Source organism: Achroia grisella, unplaced genomic scaffold, assembly GCF_030625045.1.
Source record: "Achroia grisella isolate CSIRO2021 unplaced genomic scaffold, CSIRO_AGI_Agris_v1 utg537, whole genome shotgun sequence".
NCBI lineage: Eukaryota > Metazoa > Arthropoda > Insecta > Lepidoptera > Pyralidae > Achroia > Achroia grisella.
The window spans coordinates 914,052-931,448 of NW_026712923.1; the positions used below are offsets into that span (position 1 = coordinate 914,052).

General features: G+C 35.6%; 1 protein-coding gene across 1 annotated transcript in view; it reads right to left on the reverse strand.

The window, feature by feature from the left end:
• LOC131847539 (dystrophin-like) overlaps nucleotides 1–17,397 on the reverse strand; it is a 669,707-nt gene that overhangs the window by 140,613 nt on the left and 511,697 nt on the right. The window contains exon 5 of the mRNA XM_059197122.1: nucleotides 4,672–4,844. Within this exon, the coding sequence (XP_059053105.1) occupies nucleotides 4,672–4,844 (173 nt within the window). The remainder of the gene's footprint in view (nucleotides 1–4,671; nucleotides 4,845–17,397) is intronic.

Sequence of the window (17,397 nt, forward strand, 5' to 3'; positions counted from 1 at the left end):
CGCGCCCGCGACCATCGGTCGTAAAGCGGTAGACTGGACCGCTAGACCACCGAGGTCGTCAATTCGTCTAATGAATGGATGAACAGAAAGAAATTGAAACTAGATAGTATGGATACAATTATTTAGATGGTATTCAATTTAAAATACCGGATGGAGGTGAATTCTCGATACAGTTCTGAACAATAAATCCACGGCAGGTTTACGGTGGAGTGCACGTTTTTATACTTGGTCAATAAATTACGTTTAACAGCCCTGTTTTATTTCATGCCTCCGGGATAAATAGGGTCTAAGTAACATGTTTGATTCGACCAAATTATTGAGTAAAATATAAAAAAAAAATCAAAATTCTAAATATTTTTATTCATGTAGGTCTATTACAGACTCTTATGATATGTCAAATCTACCGTCAGTTCGGAATGATTTAGAGATGAGAAGAACTGACAAGAAACTCGGCTCGTATTCTTTTCAAATAAATGTTGTACATGTTTACAATAATATAGATTCATTTTTAAATTCAAATTTGGGAGAATAGAGTGTCCACTAGCCTAAGGTATTGATAAAACAAATAGTCTAATCAGTGTTCATAACCCGAACAGACCAGTTCAGTTCCGTTCAGTTGTTCACGAATATGATAGATGAAAGTTATTTTATTATAAAACTAGCTACTCACCCTGGCTTCGCCCGGGTATTACACATATAAACCTTCCTCTTGAATCACTCTATCTATAAAAAAACCGGTTCAAAATCCGTTGCGTAGTTTTAAAGATTTAACCATACATAGGGACGGACAGACAGCGACAGCGACTTTATTTTATACTATGTAATGATAGCTTAGTTACACAACTAAGATATGTTATAAAAAACTTATATTTCAAAGTCACTCAAATTCAAAATATCTTTATTCATGTAGGTCTACTACAGACTCTTATATGTCAAATCTACCGTCAGTTCGGAATGATTTCGAGATGAGAACTGACATGAAACTCAGTTCGTATTCTTTGCAAATAAATACATAATACACAGTCATTAAAATTAAAATTTGGGAACTATAAAATTACATTTAATTATTAATATTTATTGGATAAACCACATACATTGTCATTCATCGTTGTTTGTTAAAATTGCAATCCAGTAAAAATGGTTTGTTCCAATATTTTTTCGCGCCAACCGACCATCCGTCATTTAGGAGTGACGTTTAAAAATGCGCGTTTCGATACACGCAGCAATTTACTTTGTTAAAACATGAATAACAAAATGTTTTTAGTGTTATTTATAGTCATAATTTATAACAATACAGTATAAGTAACTTTTTTATACTCTATTCTATCCAAATTTGAATTTAAATGAAATAGTATTATTGTAAATATGTACAACATTAAAAAAAATACGAGCTGAGTTTCTTGTCAGTTGTTCTCATCTCGAAATCATTCCGATCTGACGGTAGATTTGACATATCATAAGAGTCTGTAATAGACCTACATGAATAAAGATATTTTGAATTTATAGACCGATTGAATAACACATATACAAAATTTTAAGTCAATATTGAGCAGTGGTACATACCCAATGTTAGTTACTATACTCCTCCTAAACGGCTTCACCGATTTTTATGAAATTTTATAAGCATATTCAGTAGATCTGAGAATTGGCTACTATCTATTTTTCATACCTCTAAGTGATAAGGATCGCTTATAATACATATATGTTATCGCAAATCGCAATCGTTGTTGTGTCATACAAATTAAAATAACTATTACAAATGTAAGGGTGAAAATTATTGGTTGAATGTATTTTTTAACGCCACTTTATAAATAATATATTTTGTCCAAAAACTAATAAATAAATCTTAGGGGTCTGTCCAAAAACTAATAAATAACCCTTATCACTTATGGTTATGAAAAATATATAATAGCCGATTCTCAGACCTACTGAATTTGCATAAAAAATTTCATAAAAATCGGTCTAGCCGTTTAAGAGGAGTACAGTAACTAACATTGTGATACGAGAATTTGTATATCAGATATTAAGTACCAAACTAAGCAAAGCTCGTATATATGTAAGTTTTTTTTATTTTTTACTTGGTAAGTTTTTTTAAGACCTCTAGACTTATGTGTTATCGAATTAGCTGATAGTTTTAACTGTTTGTTCTTGTGATGAGTCTCCGTTCCGAATGAGTAGTACAATAAAAAAATATGATAGTTCAAAAGCTTGTATTGAGTTTATTTGAATAAAAATGAATTCTATTTCTTTCTCCCCTGTCCCTTTCTCTATCTCCGTGTAATATAGATCAATTACCGTCTAAGAATCTCGGCGTATAGCAGGCGAGGTGCTCTGTGCAAATCGATTCAAATTTAACTGCAGTAAGGGTAAACGGTAACGCAATTACGGTCACCGTCCGTACTACCAACGTAATTGTCGATCTTGGGGTGTACCAGTTAATTGGTTAACTGGCAGTTAGTCATATTAACTGTTGTCATAGATATAGATCTAGATATGATATGAAGACACAAGTTTTGTATATAATAATAGAAATAATATTGGAAGATAATTCACAGAGCTCCATCTAAACACAAGCTAAGCATATCTTGTGTTATGGGCACTAAACAACTGGTATAAATACATAGATATATTTTATTTGTTTTATATATAAATAATAAATATATATAGAAAATACACAGACTACTTATAAATACAAAAGTTTATATGACGACCTCGGTGGTCTAGCGGTCTAGCACACCGCTTTACGACCTATGGTCGCGGGTTCGATTCCTCGCACGGCGCAAACATTTGTATTCATGATTATAATTGTTTGTATCGGTCTGGGTGTTTTCTATATATAATATGTATGTATTTACAAAAAATATCTATGTACATGTATCAGTTATCTAGTACCCATAACACAAGCTTTAGCTAGCTTAAATTGGGTCTAGATGGCGCTGTGTGAATTGTCCTGAGATTATTATTATTATTATTATTATTATTATTATATATATTTATTATATCTCCCTTTTTACGGGGGTAATATATTCAAACACGCGGGCCTTAGCCAAGCGTGGATGAGTTATGTGATGAAGATAGAAATTTTCTGACTATTCGGCATGTGTTTAGTATGACGGCTTTTTGTAATAGGTCTATTGTAGAGGAGGGGATATGCAACGTGTCTACGTGTTTGTTCAGACTTTTTGGTATAACTCCTGTGGATGACAAAACTATAGGTACTATGTGGATGGTGTGTGCTTTCCATTGTTTTTTTAATTCTATTGCTAGATCTGTGTACTTTGTTAGTTTTTCATTGACTGTGCTTTGTATATTGTGTGTGTTTGTTTATTATTATTATTATATGGATCTCTGGTAGTCGCATCCAATGGTCATAAATCAAATGATGTTAACTTACATTTAATTTAATAATAAAATACTGCATCTTTTGTCCCTAACTAACTATAAAGTTAAAAGGTGACATCATTCGACGTTAGAACAAAATGTACCCCATAAGTAACTCAAACCACAGTTACCATAAGAATACAGTCAGCGTTTTTCAGATTTAATATAAAATTAACAATATTCAATTAAAACTGTCCAACTATTATATTGAAATTGTGACATTGCGGCGTCGTTTATTCTTCGGCGCGTGTTTGATCTTCATCACTTTTCTATAGGGCTCTGCACATGTAACAACCCGAACCAGCGACTACCGAAAGTAAGTTCACCAACTTGCTAAGCCGTTAGACCATCGAAGCTAATGTTAGTCTATAGGTGTGTTTTAATTTTAACCGTCCATGGAAGTGAACCCGCGGCTATCGAAAGTAAATCGGTGTGCTAAGCTATTAGGTTACCGAGGCCAATGTACAAAATGTCACAAAATCTTGGACCCTAATCTAAGTGGAAGGGTCCTAGATTTCACAACTTTTTGACCCTCCAACTCTCATCTTATCATCCTCCACTGATGCCCCGCCAGCGTAAACCGTTAGCGCAGGCGGGTGCACCATTCCATTATCATCCACAAAAAAAAACCCTCCAACTCCTTGTATCAATGTCACACTTCGCCATGCTATAAGGTGTTCTGAAATTTATAGATCTTTATGTGAAACAACTAATCAACTAGTAAAATTCTCATGTTCATCTTATCATCCTTCAGTAGCGCCTCATCAGCGTTACCGTTAGCGCAGACGGGTCTGTCATATTACAGTTTTGAGTAGTCATGCTCATTGAATTGTCCAGACATGTGGCGGCGTGGTGACCCAGGTCATTGGGCTCCCTAAAATATGGTCGAGCGCAGTGATGGCTGGCTCATCCGTCAAACTCGTGAACGTGTGCTGCTTGTAGGGACTGGTCTGCTCTAATCACTATGACTGATTTCCTTTTATTAATTGTTTAACCAGTTGGTTGTATATTCAATATTTGATTATTTAATTGAATTAGTGCTAATCGGTAGTTTGCATTCACACACTTAAACTTAAAAATGTAAAGTAAGAATAAAATTATTTAAAAGAGCAACACGCAAATTTCTTGCTCGTTCTTCTTGTGATGAAACAGCTTTCAGAATGAGCGGTAGATTAAAAAAATGTGATGACTATTCAAAAGTGCTTCAATGTAAGTTTATTTGAATAAATGATTATTTATTCTATTCTATTCATATTTAAAAAAGAACTATTTACTTTCAAACAAACTGACCTTATAGCCATGCTCTTCGCCTTCAAATGGTGCCATCTCTGATTCATCTCGTCCAGCCTCCGCTGCAGCATGACGGCGTCCTCCTGCGACGAGAGGGAGCCGAGCAGCCTCCGCCCCGTGCCGGTGAGTGACGCGTACACATCTCGGTGGGTCTCGATCTCCGATTGCAAATCCTGAGAACAAACAAAATTTATATAATTAATAACATTTCATACATTTAAGGCTGCTTGTCTACATATGAATGTGGATGGTTATAAGGCAAGAGGAAGACCGAAAAAGAGATGAATGGATGGCTTATATAATGTTATATTATAAGACAAACAATATTAATCTATTCTCAATTTGACCACATACTTTGACAATAAACGAAAGAGTGTGTCAAATACATAGCAGTGTGGAATGTCTTTTTTATTAATTTAATGTATTTTTAATGCAGAAATATTAGAATTATGCAATTGTTTTTTATATAAACTATAAGTCTGCGAAATTTCATACTCATCCGTCCGCAATTTTGGTAATAAGGTGTACAAAAGTTTTTGCGTGCGTTTGCGTACTAAATACGTGAATATTTTTATATAGATAACATGTCTCAATCGAAATATAGCTTAAAAAAGTAAGAAACGAATCTTCGTCTTCTTTCGCCTCAATGGTGAACCTAAACATGTTTAGACCAGAACCGGTCGTCTGTTCTGGTTTTCTTTTTTTAATAATAATCTCAGGACAATTCACATAGCGCCATCTAGACATAGAAAATACCCAGACCCATTCAAACAATCATATTTGTGAATACAAATGTTTGTGCCGCATCAGGAATCGAACCCGTGACTATTTAATAATAATAATCTCAGGACATTTCACATAGCGCTACTAAACACAGAAAATACTCAGACCGATACTGATGAATACAAATGTATGACCGATACTGATGAATACAAATGTATGTGCCTTGTGAGGAATCGAACCCGCGACTATCGGAAATAAAGCGGTATGCTTAACCGCTAGATCACCGAGGCCAAAATAGGGAGTATAATAATAATAATAATCTCAGGATAATTCACACAGCGCCATTTAGACCCAAGTTAAGCTAGTTAAAGCTGATACATATACATAGATATTTTTTTTGTAAATACATACATATTATACATAGAAAACACCCAGACCGATACAAACAATCATACTCATGAACACAATTGTTTGTGCCGCGCGAGGAATCGAACCCGCAACCATCGGTCGTAAAGCGGTTTACTAGACCGCTAGACCACCGAGGTCGAGTATAAATACTTCTTTTGGCTAAAATAGGTAAATAAACCAATGTTTTCAATCTCTACGCTTCAAACAAGGGCAAAATACTGCAGCACAGTATATATATCGCATGGTATGGTTTTGAGTTTTCTTTGCGAAAATGGACGCGGGCCCCGCGAACTTCTGTTTGGCTGACATAAGTGGCCAATTTGTTACCGCGGCCCTCAGCCCGCAGCCCCCGGGCGCCGGGCGCTGTAACAAATGTCCGCACTTTCAACTTTCAAAAACGCTCCTTCATATGGACGTTGAATGTTGAGACTTGTCATTGAATCAATAGATAGTTAAATAGTTTTATTTTAATTTGCTGTGGCCGCGACTTAGTCCGCGTGGAATAGTGATCTTGGATAGAACTTTTAATTATTTAGGCTAATTATTAAAAAGCAAAAAGAAATAAGTTTTTAAGCTTCTAAGTTTAAAGATTTTTTAAATTGACGATACTTCCATCAACGTTTCAGTCTCCCCTTTCAACCCCTTACAACCCGTTTTCACATTAAACAGTAGCCTACGACCTTTTTCAGGGTCTAAACTATCTGTGTAGCAAATTTAATTTGAATCGGTTGAGTAGTTTTGGCGTGAAAGCGCACCAGACAGATAGAGTTATTTACTCGTTTCAAATTAAAAAATCATTTATTCATGTAGGACATTTTATCCGCTTATAAACGTCTAGTTTTTTACATTATAATTATCATTTTTCTTCCTACCGTCATTTATATTATTAGGAAGGATATGTTAGACATATACACTACTAGCTTTTGCTGCGGCTTCGCTCGCGTTAATTTATCCCCTTAGGGGTGGAATAGTAGATTTATGCACGCAAAGTCTCAGCCCAATCGGTTTAAAATTGACAAAGTTTCATACAAACTTTCATCCCCTATTTAACCCCTTGGGAGTAGTATTAATCAAAATCCTTTTTTAGCGGATGCTTACGTCATAACATTTACCTGCACGCCAAATTTCAGCCCGATCCGTCCAGTGGTTTGGGCTGTGCGTTAATAGATCACTATGTCAGTCACCTTTGAGTTATATATATTTTGATATATGAGTAATATCATAATTTGTAAGTTGATAATCTATAATACAGAATAGCAGCTCGTAATATTTGAATAGAATACGAGCCGAGTTTCTTGTCAGTTCTTCTCATCTCGAAATCATTCCGAACTGACAGTAGATTTGACATATCATAAGAGTCTGTAATAGATCTACATGCATAAAGATATTTTGAATTTGAGTTTGAAAAGCATGTGGATATTAAAATCTACGTGTATTGAACAGACGGGCAACTTTTTGCGTCGACTATAGCAGTACATTGGGGTCCTAACGAAGACAAATGGGGTCATATCTATCAGACCCAGGGTCCTTTGTAGATTTGCAAGCCGGACATGGAAAATGTATGGCAGTGAGTAGTGACCGAGGCAGTAGTATAGCTTCGGACGGATATCTATTGAAATTTGGATCGTAAGGTATTATATTTCACTGTCTCAAGGGCTGTGCAGACGAGAGACTTTGTCCAAAAATATTTAACATATAAAAGTTTATGGAAGTTAACGATTAATAAAAATTGGATGTTTAAGTAATTTTTGCGGGAAAAATGGCTATACTAGGATCATATAAATTGTATGTTTAAGCACTTTTAAAGAAAAAAGAACGGCTATACTAATTGTTGTTAAAGAAAAGAAAGAAAGATGAATATTACTATTAATACTAAAACTTTTGTCCAACAAAATCGAAGCTGAAATAATGAGTGATGAAGACTGATGTAATTCGTCTTTACATCAGTCTTCATCATTCATCAGTCTTAACAACAATTAGTATAGTCGTTTAAGCATTTTTAGAGAAAAAAGAACAACTATACTAGTTGTTGTTAAGGAAAAGGATAAATATTACAACTAATATTGAAACCTTTTCTTCAATAAAATTGAAGCTGTTATCTTTCATATACGTGTTTATGAAAGATAAACAGTGATGTAAATTATGTTTAATCATTTTTTGAGATAAAAGAACAACTCCACTAGTTGTTACTAAAGAAAAGGAAGAAAGAAAGATATTACAACGATTTGACCCGGCATACGTTGTTTTGCCATATAAATTAATCTAATATCGAGCTTCCGGAATAGAAAATTATTAAAGTACAAATTGCTATTAAAAAATATGGGTTGATGGTAGAGAGGTTTTTTTTTCGGAATAACCTAATACTGTTGGCCACAGCCGGCCTTTACAGCTTCACCGGAAGATAGTAGGAGAGTACAGATGGCACTCCAAACCCGCGGAAGGACTTATGGAGCGGCTGAAGACCAACTCCCGCCTGACGGATACGACTTTAGTCTGAGAGCACCGTTAGGAATCCGAACCTCGGCTCAGGCCGTCGTAATTTCGGTCCCCGTTTGAATTGGACGGGGTATCGATCGTAGAGCACCGGTAGAAGGGTGAAAATTTAGATTTATATGTATGTTTTTAATGGCGAGTCATAAATAAGATAAAATATAAAATAAAAATCAATTGTAATGGACCATCCGTCCAGTGACTCCCGCACTCTTCATCTCGAATATGGGTAAAAGTAAAACTGAACCATAATCCTGCTAACGTAACATCTTAGTTCTGAACAGCAACGTTGAAAGGGCGAAATGTAAACATTCAAAACTCATCAAGTTTTAAAAATCTAAGCGAAGCCGGGGCGTAACATTAGTACAGATATAGATATAGTGATATTTTGCTAATTAAGGGATATATTCCAAAATAGATGGGGTGGCACTAAGACAATAATCACGTTAAGGCATTTACGCAGCATCATGTGTGCCGTGTGGCTTACCTTGCTTGTTTTCACCACCCGTATCGGCGAGTTCGGGTTAACTAGTGATGTGACATTGTCGATTAAATTAAATTAAAAACTATTATTGAATAGAATATTAAAAATAATAAAATAAAAATAATTAAAACGGTAAATATTTGTGCTGAGTCTGTGTTGAGAAACTCTTTTGATATATTTAAAGTTTTCTTGTATTCTCTAATCAAAATTATAAAAACAAAATTATATTATGTCACTTCACTCTCTACCATCTTACCATTAAATACATTTTTCCAGTCATAAATAGTTTTACTACATATTTCTACAACAGTCTGCTTATCGAATGAGTGGTGGAATAAATAAAAATTATGACAAAGAAATAGAAATAGAAATAATCTTTATTCAAATAAACTCATTACAAGCACTTTTGAATAGTCATATATTGATTCTACCACTCATTCGGAATGCAGATTCAACGCAAGAAGAATGAGCAAGAAACTTGTGTGTTGCTCTTTTGAATAGATGTTTTTTTATATAATAATTACAGTATAACAAGTAAGAGGCATGCGATAATCAGCATAGAAATCGCTACGCACTCACGTGACATGAAGTGCTTGTATTAATTTATTTCAATAAAGATAATTTCTATTTTATTTCTTAAAAAAAATTAATACAAACACATTTGAAAAATAACTTTTATATAATTCTACTCCAGGTCCCGACTGGGTTAATGGTTTAAGCTGGAGGGTTACCAGTGGAGGATGATAAAATGAGCATGTAATCAGTACCTACAGTTCGCCCATTTTGGCAAATGGCAATTTACCACGATAGTTTCCAGTGGGAACCGCGTGGAGGGCAATCAGAGTTTGTACATTGCTAGCAAATAGCCGATATTACTAACTCTCTATACCCGACCCTTCCCTTTGTTTTTTCTGCTTTTCGTGATAGGTATTTTTCCTGTTTTATAATTTTAAAAACGTTTCTGATTTAAGTAAAATAAGTAATGGATTATATTTTAATCGATATTAAACAGTGGCATCACTAAACCTGTCGACAGGGCAGCGGACCCTTGATATTGATGTTGTTTGCCCGCGCTATCGCAGCCACACGCGCAAAAACCCCCATAAAATTAACGTTTTATCACGTTATGAGCTATAGGCGGCAAGCAATAACGGTTTTCATCACAGCGATGTGTTTTCAGTTATATATTCATAAATATCGTTATTAGTTACGACAGTTTCAACTAGTTTTTGTAACTAACATTAGGTTAGAAACGGTTTTCATAACAGCGATGAGTTTGCAGTTATATATTCATAAATATCGTTATTAGTTACGACAGTTACAACTAGTTTTAACTAACATACTGTTTGAAAATCTACACCTACACTGTTTTTTAGATATGCGTTCGTTGCGGAGTAATAAAAATATATTTATGTATCAAGTCAAATCAAGTTTTTATTGGTCTGTGTGATTTCTGTGTATTTGCAAAAATATCTATGAATAAATATCAGTTGTCTAGTATTCATAACACAAACTTTGCTTAGCTCAGGGCTAGAAATACTGCGCGCAGTCAATCTATCTTCATGCCAAAATTCATTAAGATCTGTTCAGCGGTAAAACACAGATATATAGACACATTTTCTAAATTTATAATATTAGTATGGAAATGAATTAAAATAAGCATTTTTATGAAACACAGACACAATGTTTACGCCAAAAACGCTCTATTAGCAACATTATGCAATACTTATAATTATTGCTAAGAAGATATTTAAGGCGCTTCGTGATTTATAATGTACGTAAATATTATTTTTCATTCTTATTCAAATACAAGTCCCGTCAACATCGATTTATGACATTATTATTTTAAAACACTTCTAACAATTAATAATTCCTACACACAGATTCAGAATTAAATCAAGAAAATTGACAAAAATCTTGTTGTCATTTTCAAACATTTCAATACAAAACACAGTTGAATGGAGAAATGCTAAGTAAACGTTATAACGAAGTTTTAACGATAACAAAAACGGCTATTTATTAAAAGCGTTAAATTGTAACGGAACTTGTCAAAATGGATTAACACACAGTGAAAGTTATAAACAATGTGCGACATTTTGAAACGGAACGGTCGGACGTTTAACAAGATTTAATTAAAAAGTTGCGGACAAGTTACCATGGGGTGGTAATCCCTTATCGCCGAGCACATGGGTCGCTCGCCGTTCTTAACTAAGTTTGTGTAACTTGAACAACTTGAGTTGCTTCGACGGACATGTTTTATATAAACTGGCTGACCCGCGCCACATCCCTCGCGTTACATTACCCCGTGTCTCCTATATTTCCCACTAGCTGTGACTACTCTAATGCTGTTGGCCGCAGCTGGCCTTTACAGCTTCACCGGATGTTAGGGGGCGAGCGCAGATGGCACTCCAAACCCGCGGAAGGACTTATGGAGCGGCTGAAGGCCAACTCCCGCCTGACGGATACGACTTTAGTCTGAGGGCATCGCTAGGGGTTCGAACCTCGGCTCAGGCCGTCGTAATTTCGATCCCCGTTTGAATTGGACGGGGGATCGATCGGAGGGGGCGGTTTTACCCGCGTGAAATTTGATTTATTATTATATACCGCTAAAAAGATTCCATTTATCGTATCTCCTCAGTTTCAAGACACTCTCCTTGATGTGAAGCCAAATCTCGAGCTCCTTGGCGTTGATATATCCTGTGACGTTCAGTTTTGCGGTCAATTGGAGGACAAGGCTAAAATAGCCTCAAAAAAGCTTGGTGTGCTCAGTAGAGTGAAACGGTATTTCACGGCGGCCCATCGCTTGCAATTATACAAGGCGCAGATCCGGCCGCATATGAAATACTGTTCTCACCTCTGGGAGCACCACAATACCAGCTACTTCCATTTGACCGCATTCAGAACTGAGCAGCCAGAATCATTGGTAATCAACGTCTATGTGACAGACTCGACCCATTGGCTTTGCGGCGAGATATTGGCATCTGTGCATCTGTGCATTTTCTACCGCATATATCACGGGGAGTGTTCTGAGAATTTTTTCGGATTAATACCAGCTGCTGAGTTTCACCACCGTACCACCCGCCAGAAACTGAAATACCATCCTGATCATCTGGATGAATGGCGGTCTTCCACAGTACGGTTTTCTAGAAACTTTTTGCCACGCACAACCACATTGTGGAATCACCTTCCAGCAATGGTATTTCTGAACCGATACGATATTGAAACCTTCAAGAAAAGAGCTTATTCCTTTTTAAAAGGCCGATGATTTTAAAATGTGTGATTAAGTATTTCAGTGCTAAATAATTGATGTGTTTTAAAATTAAATAAAACATTTCTCTGTTCACAGAGAAACAATTTTGAGTTTATTTTATAAAGAAACCCTGAAAATGTCATTATCATAGTATATATCCTCGACGGCCTCGGTGGTCCAGCACACCGCTTTGCGACCGATGGTCGCGGGTTCGATTCCTCGCAAGCACAAACATTTGTATTCATGAGTATGATTGTTTGTATCGGTCTCTGTGTTTTCTATGTATAATATGTATTTACGAAAAAAAAATTATCTATGTATTTGTATCAGTTGTCTAGTACCCATAACACAAGCTTAGCTAGCTTAACTTTGGTCTAGATGGCGATGTGTGAATTGTCCTAAGATTATTATTATTTTTTTTTTCCAAAAATTCTCATCTCCCCTCTTAAGGAGAGGAGATGGCAACATACCCCCGGCAGAAGCACAGTCGGCCGGGGTTCAGGGCCCCAGGGAGAGAAACCGTACAATGCGGGCAGAATCTAAGAGCACCGCTTTCTGCATCTTTCCCGGGAGTGAGCCGCCTCGGAATCCCAACCGTCTGAGATGTTGTTCCAGACTGGTTGAGATAAGACAGTTCACCGACATAACGATTGGAATGATTTCGGTGGACATCACCCCCACATTTCGGTCACCTCGTGAGCCAGGTCGAGATATTTTCTCTTTTTCTCAGTTTCGGCTTTCACGAGGTTCTCGTCATGCGGTATGGTGATGTCCACCAAAAACACCCTCGAGAGTGCCCGATCCATCACCACGATATCAGGTTTGTTCACAAGAACGGTCCTGTCCGTGATGATGGATCGGTCCCAGTAGAGCCTGACGCTGTCGCTTTCGAGGACCGGCTGGGGCTCGTACTTATAGTACGGCAACCTCTCATTCGCGAGGCCGTACTTCAGAGCAAGTTCTTGATGGAGTATTTTGGCTACCTGGTTGTGTCTGTGCAAGTACTCAGTGTTGGCAAGAGCTGAACAACCCGAAAGCACATTATTATTATTATTATATCCACTAAATATTCTAATGAAGGAATATTTATTTTAAATCATGGATTAAACTTTTTCTTCTGAAATCATTTATATATAAGACGACAAAATAATGACCTAACCTTGTTACATAAAATTATTCATCATCAGTTGGACTCGTCCACTCTTCTTTCTCTATTAAACTTTAATACGAGATTTAGATCACGCAACCGTAATTATAACACCTTCTATCTTCAGGTTTACTCAAATAGTACTTCTTATTATAATCCAATAGTTCGAATGTGTCGCCAATACAATGAAATTCTTGTCTCGAATAGAAGTATAGATATTTTCCATTCAACGCTGGTCCAGTTCCGGAGACAATTAAATTTCCACCGTAAAGTGACAAATTATATTTAACATTATACCAATTTTCTTTTCTTTAATATAAATATAAATAAAATTCTGTTAACATGATAATTCATTGCATTACGTAGTTATATATCATTTTCTATTTAGTTTACTTTTTATTATATAACCTTATCTAGCTATGTAGCGTATATTGAATGCGTCTATATAATTTAGCTCTTAGGCATACATAGTGTTGGATTACAATCCAGTTCTGTACCGAACTACACGCTCCTATTATATTATTATATTGACTGTAATCTGTTTTGTATGCTAATAAATAAATAAATAAATCAATATGCCTAATAAAAATAAATGAAACGCATATAAATGAACTATTCGATATAATCATGGCTGCGCTATCACTATCGAATCTCCTCGATAATTTGCGGCTTCCGCAAAATTTATTGAATTATTACCAGAGTACGCTTGCCCTTTGTTTTGTTTAAATACGGGTAACCACAGAGATGTAATAATTGAGGTGATATCATGACTAGTATATTAATTTGTAGTTCAAGTTACTGTAAAGTGGTTCAAATAGAGATGACAAGTTTTAAATAGTTGGATGGGAAATAGTGTCCTTGGGCTTCCTAAAATATGGTCGAGTGCAGTGATGGCTGGCTCATCCGTCATACTCGTGAACGAGTGCTGCTTGTAGGACTGGACAGCTCTTATCACTACGACTGATTAAATATTATTGTATACTTATATTTAACCCTAATAAATTAGTGCTGGTTGGTAGTTTGTATTCACACGTTTCGACTTGTATAATGTGAACTTACAAGGATTGTTTAAAACAGCAACACACAAGTTTCTTGCTCGTTCTTCTTGTGATGAAACAGCTTTCCGAATGAGCGGTAGATAAAAAAAAACATTGTTATGACTGTTCAAAAGTGCTTAAATTAAGTTTATTTCAATAAAGGATTTTCTATTCTATTCTATACTAACCACCTGACTTTTTTTGGCAGGTACCTGATGTATTATTGAGTAACTTAGGCTACTTTTATTTTAGAAAAATAAAGATAAATTCCACGCGGACGAAGTCGCGGGAACAGCTAGTAGGTAAATATAATACGAGCTGAGTTTCTTGTCAGTTCTTCTCATCTCGAAATCACTCCGAACTGACGGTAGATTTGACATATCATAAGAGTCTGCAATAGACCTATATGAATAAAGATATTTTTAATTTTGATAAAGAAAGTGACACCTTTAGGGGTTCATAGTCTACGGTAGCTGTCTACCATCAGATGGGCCGTATGTTTGTTTGCCACTATCGTAATAAAAAAGGAGGGAAAATCTATACAATCTATTTATTAGGGGTCACATTATTTCATCACATATTGTAAAAACAGCACTCCATTATGGTACACGGGGTGATTTATCTTGGCCTGTCCAAGATGGTCTTTTAAAGAGATTTATTATGTAGCAGATTTTACCGCGATACTTTTCTCCAGGTCGATTTAGGCAAAGAACAAATTAGAGGAGAACATTGTTAATTATACTTCGATTGGTTGTGTCTCTGAGAGGACAAAGAAGGCAGAGGTAAAGTCAGGCACAGCTCGTAAAATAAAAGTTTTTTGAGAATTGGTCAAGTGTATAACTTGATAATGATTTTGTACTCTTTCGTGTTTTTCCACATTTTATTATATTTGAAATAAATAATATAATTTAATAACTGTGTAAATATTATAGCAATCAATAATGAGTATATACGTCAGATTAACTCTTATATTATTAATAATAATATTTTTGTTTTAATAAATAAAACTAACAATGAAGGAAACTCTGATACTAAACAAAGTAAGCGACAAATATATTATTTTTACGACAATTGACAGTACTCAACATTCCAGATAACGGATATATCACTTTTATAATTTATTCGACTAAGAATTAATTTAATTATATAATTTGTCACTTAATATTATTAATACTACAATACAAATGCGAATATTTGTAACCACCAACACAAAAAGAGAGACCTTTGACGTGATTGTGTATCTGTATATTTGTCTGTGTAGCTACTACCGAATTTGTAGCGGTTATTTTAAACCTAACTTGATGGAGACGGTTTTTAACTACAATTTATTACTATTTATTATTCGGCAGCTATTCACAATTTTTAAATTATTCAGATTTGTAATCGGAGTTGGGTCTGTTAATTTTAAATGGAACCTCTGTTAAATTTAGCAGCTATTCTATGACGGATCACAGGTGTGCGTTAACCCTGGGCCTGTATTAAATTGATACGGCCTTCCTTAACTCCAAAGCTTATAGCCTCCGGTACTGCGGTAGCACATCATAATTTAGTCGTAACATAGTTGTTTTTACTCGACTACCGAAAGGAGGTTCATATTTTTCGGGTGTATGCGCAAAAAATAAAGTCTACCGGCTTTATTATTACACTAGCTGTATCCGCGACTTCGTCCACGTGGAATTTAACTTTATTTTTCTAAAATAAAAGTAGCCTAAGTTACTCCTTATTACAGCAGCTACCTGCCAATAAAAGCCCAGTCAAAATCGGTCCAGCCGTTTCAGAGATTAACCGGAACAAACAAACAAACGGACAAAAATTGTAGACAATGTTATTTTGGTACCGTATTTATATTCATATGCATGTAGTAAAAAATGGATATTTATAAAAAATCATGATATACACGCGTTTCTGCAGCTTGTATAGTTTCGTAACACATCTTAAGTGCATATACTTAGTTTTAGAAAATTTAGTAATAAGAACTTGAACAATTTGCGTGGTATATACAAAAACTGGGTATTCCCTCATAAATTAGTTTCTGTACAACATACTGAGAGCTCTCATTTGAGTTTGCTAAGAGTTAATTATGCTCCCCGCCCTGCTTTGATACATAGGTACCTACTTGCGGATTTGTGCTAAACGTTCTTACTGTGTGTGCAGATAAACATACTGTTTATTACTTTCTGTTATATGTATGGTTGTAATTACTTTTTTAACTACATTTGTATGGTAATACTGTTTTTGCTCATTTGATTTTATTCTCAACCTATTGCTATTATGTTCTGTGTTCCCATCAACTTTTTTTTTGTCATACTGTTTGTCATCTCTAATACAGTTGAGTTCCGCAGTCACCTCGAAGGTGAAGCTGGTGTCCAAAAGTCTCGGTGTGCTCGATAGAGCGAGGTGGTACATCACTGCGGACCAGGACTTCTCTTATATAACTCACAGGTTCGGCCGCACCTGGAGTACTATTCTCATCTTTGGGCAGGAGCACCTGGATACCAGGGGTTCGAACCTCAGCTCAGGCCGTCGTAATTTAGATCCCCGTTTATTGATTTTAGATATGTCCAGTGCATTACATTATCTATATATAGAAATAGTAAAAAGTCAAGAAGTTTTTTTTTATACTTTTTCCGCTTACATATTTCAAGGATTTCTTCCGGAAATTTTACATAGGTATTAGCTGACACGGCAAACACGGCAAAAGGTATTATGCCTCTTAGTATGTAGTATAAATGCATTTGTATGCATATAGTTTTATGACATTGACGACCTCGGTGGTCTAGCGGTCTAGCACACCGCTACGTCCGATGGTCGCGGGTTCGATTCCTCGCACGACACAAACAATTGTATTCATGAGTATGATTGTTTGTATCGGTCTAGGTGTTTTCTATGTATATTATGTATGAATTTACGAAAAACAAATTAACTATGTATTTGTATCAGTAATCTAGTACCCATAACACAAGCTTTAGCTAGCTTAACTTGGGTCTAGATGGCGCTGTGTGAATTGTCCTGAGGTTATTATTTATTATTATTATTTATTAGTTGTACAACCTACGTCGTATACATTGTACGCTACGAGACAAAGTAAGTAAGGCCGATGTGAGCAGCCAACTCGCCATCCATCCATAAAAGAGCGGACAAAAATCCATACTAAATGATCAAACGAACTTACCTGTGATGTTCGATC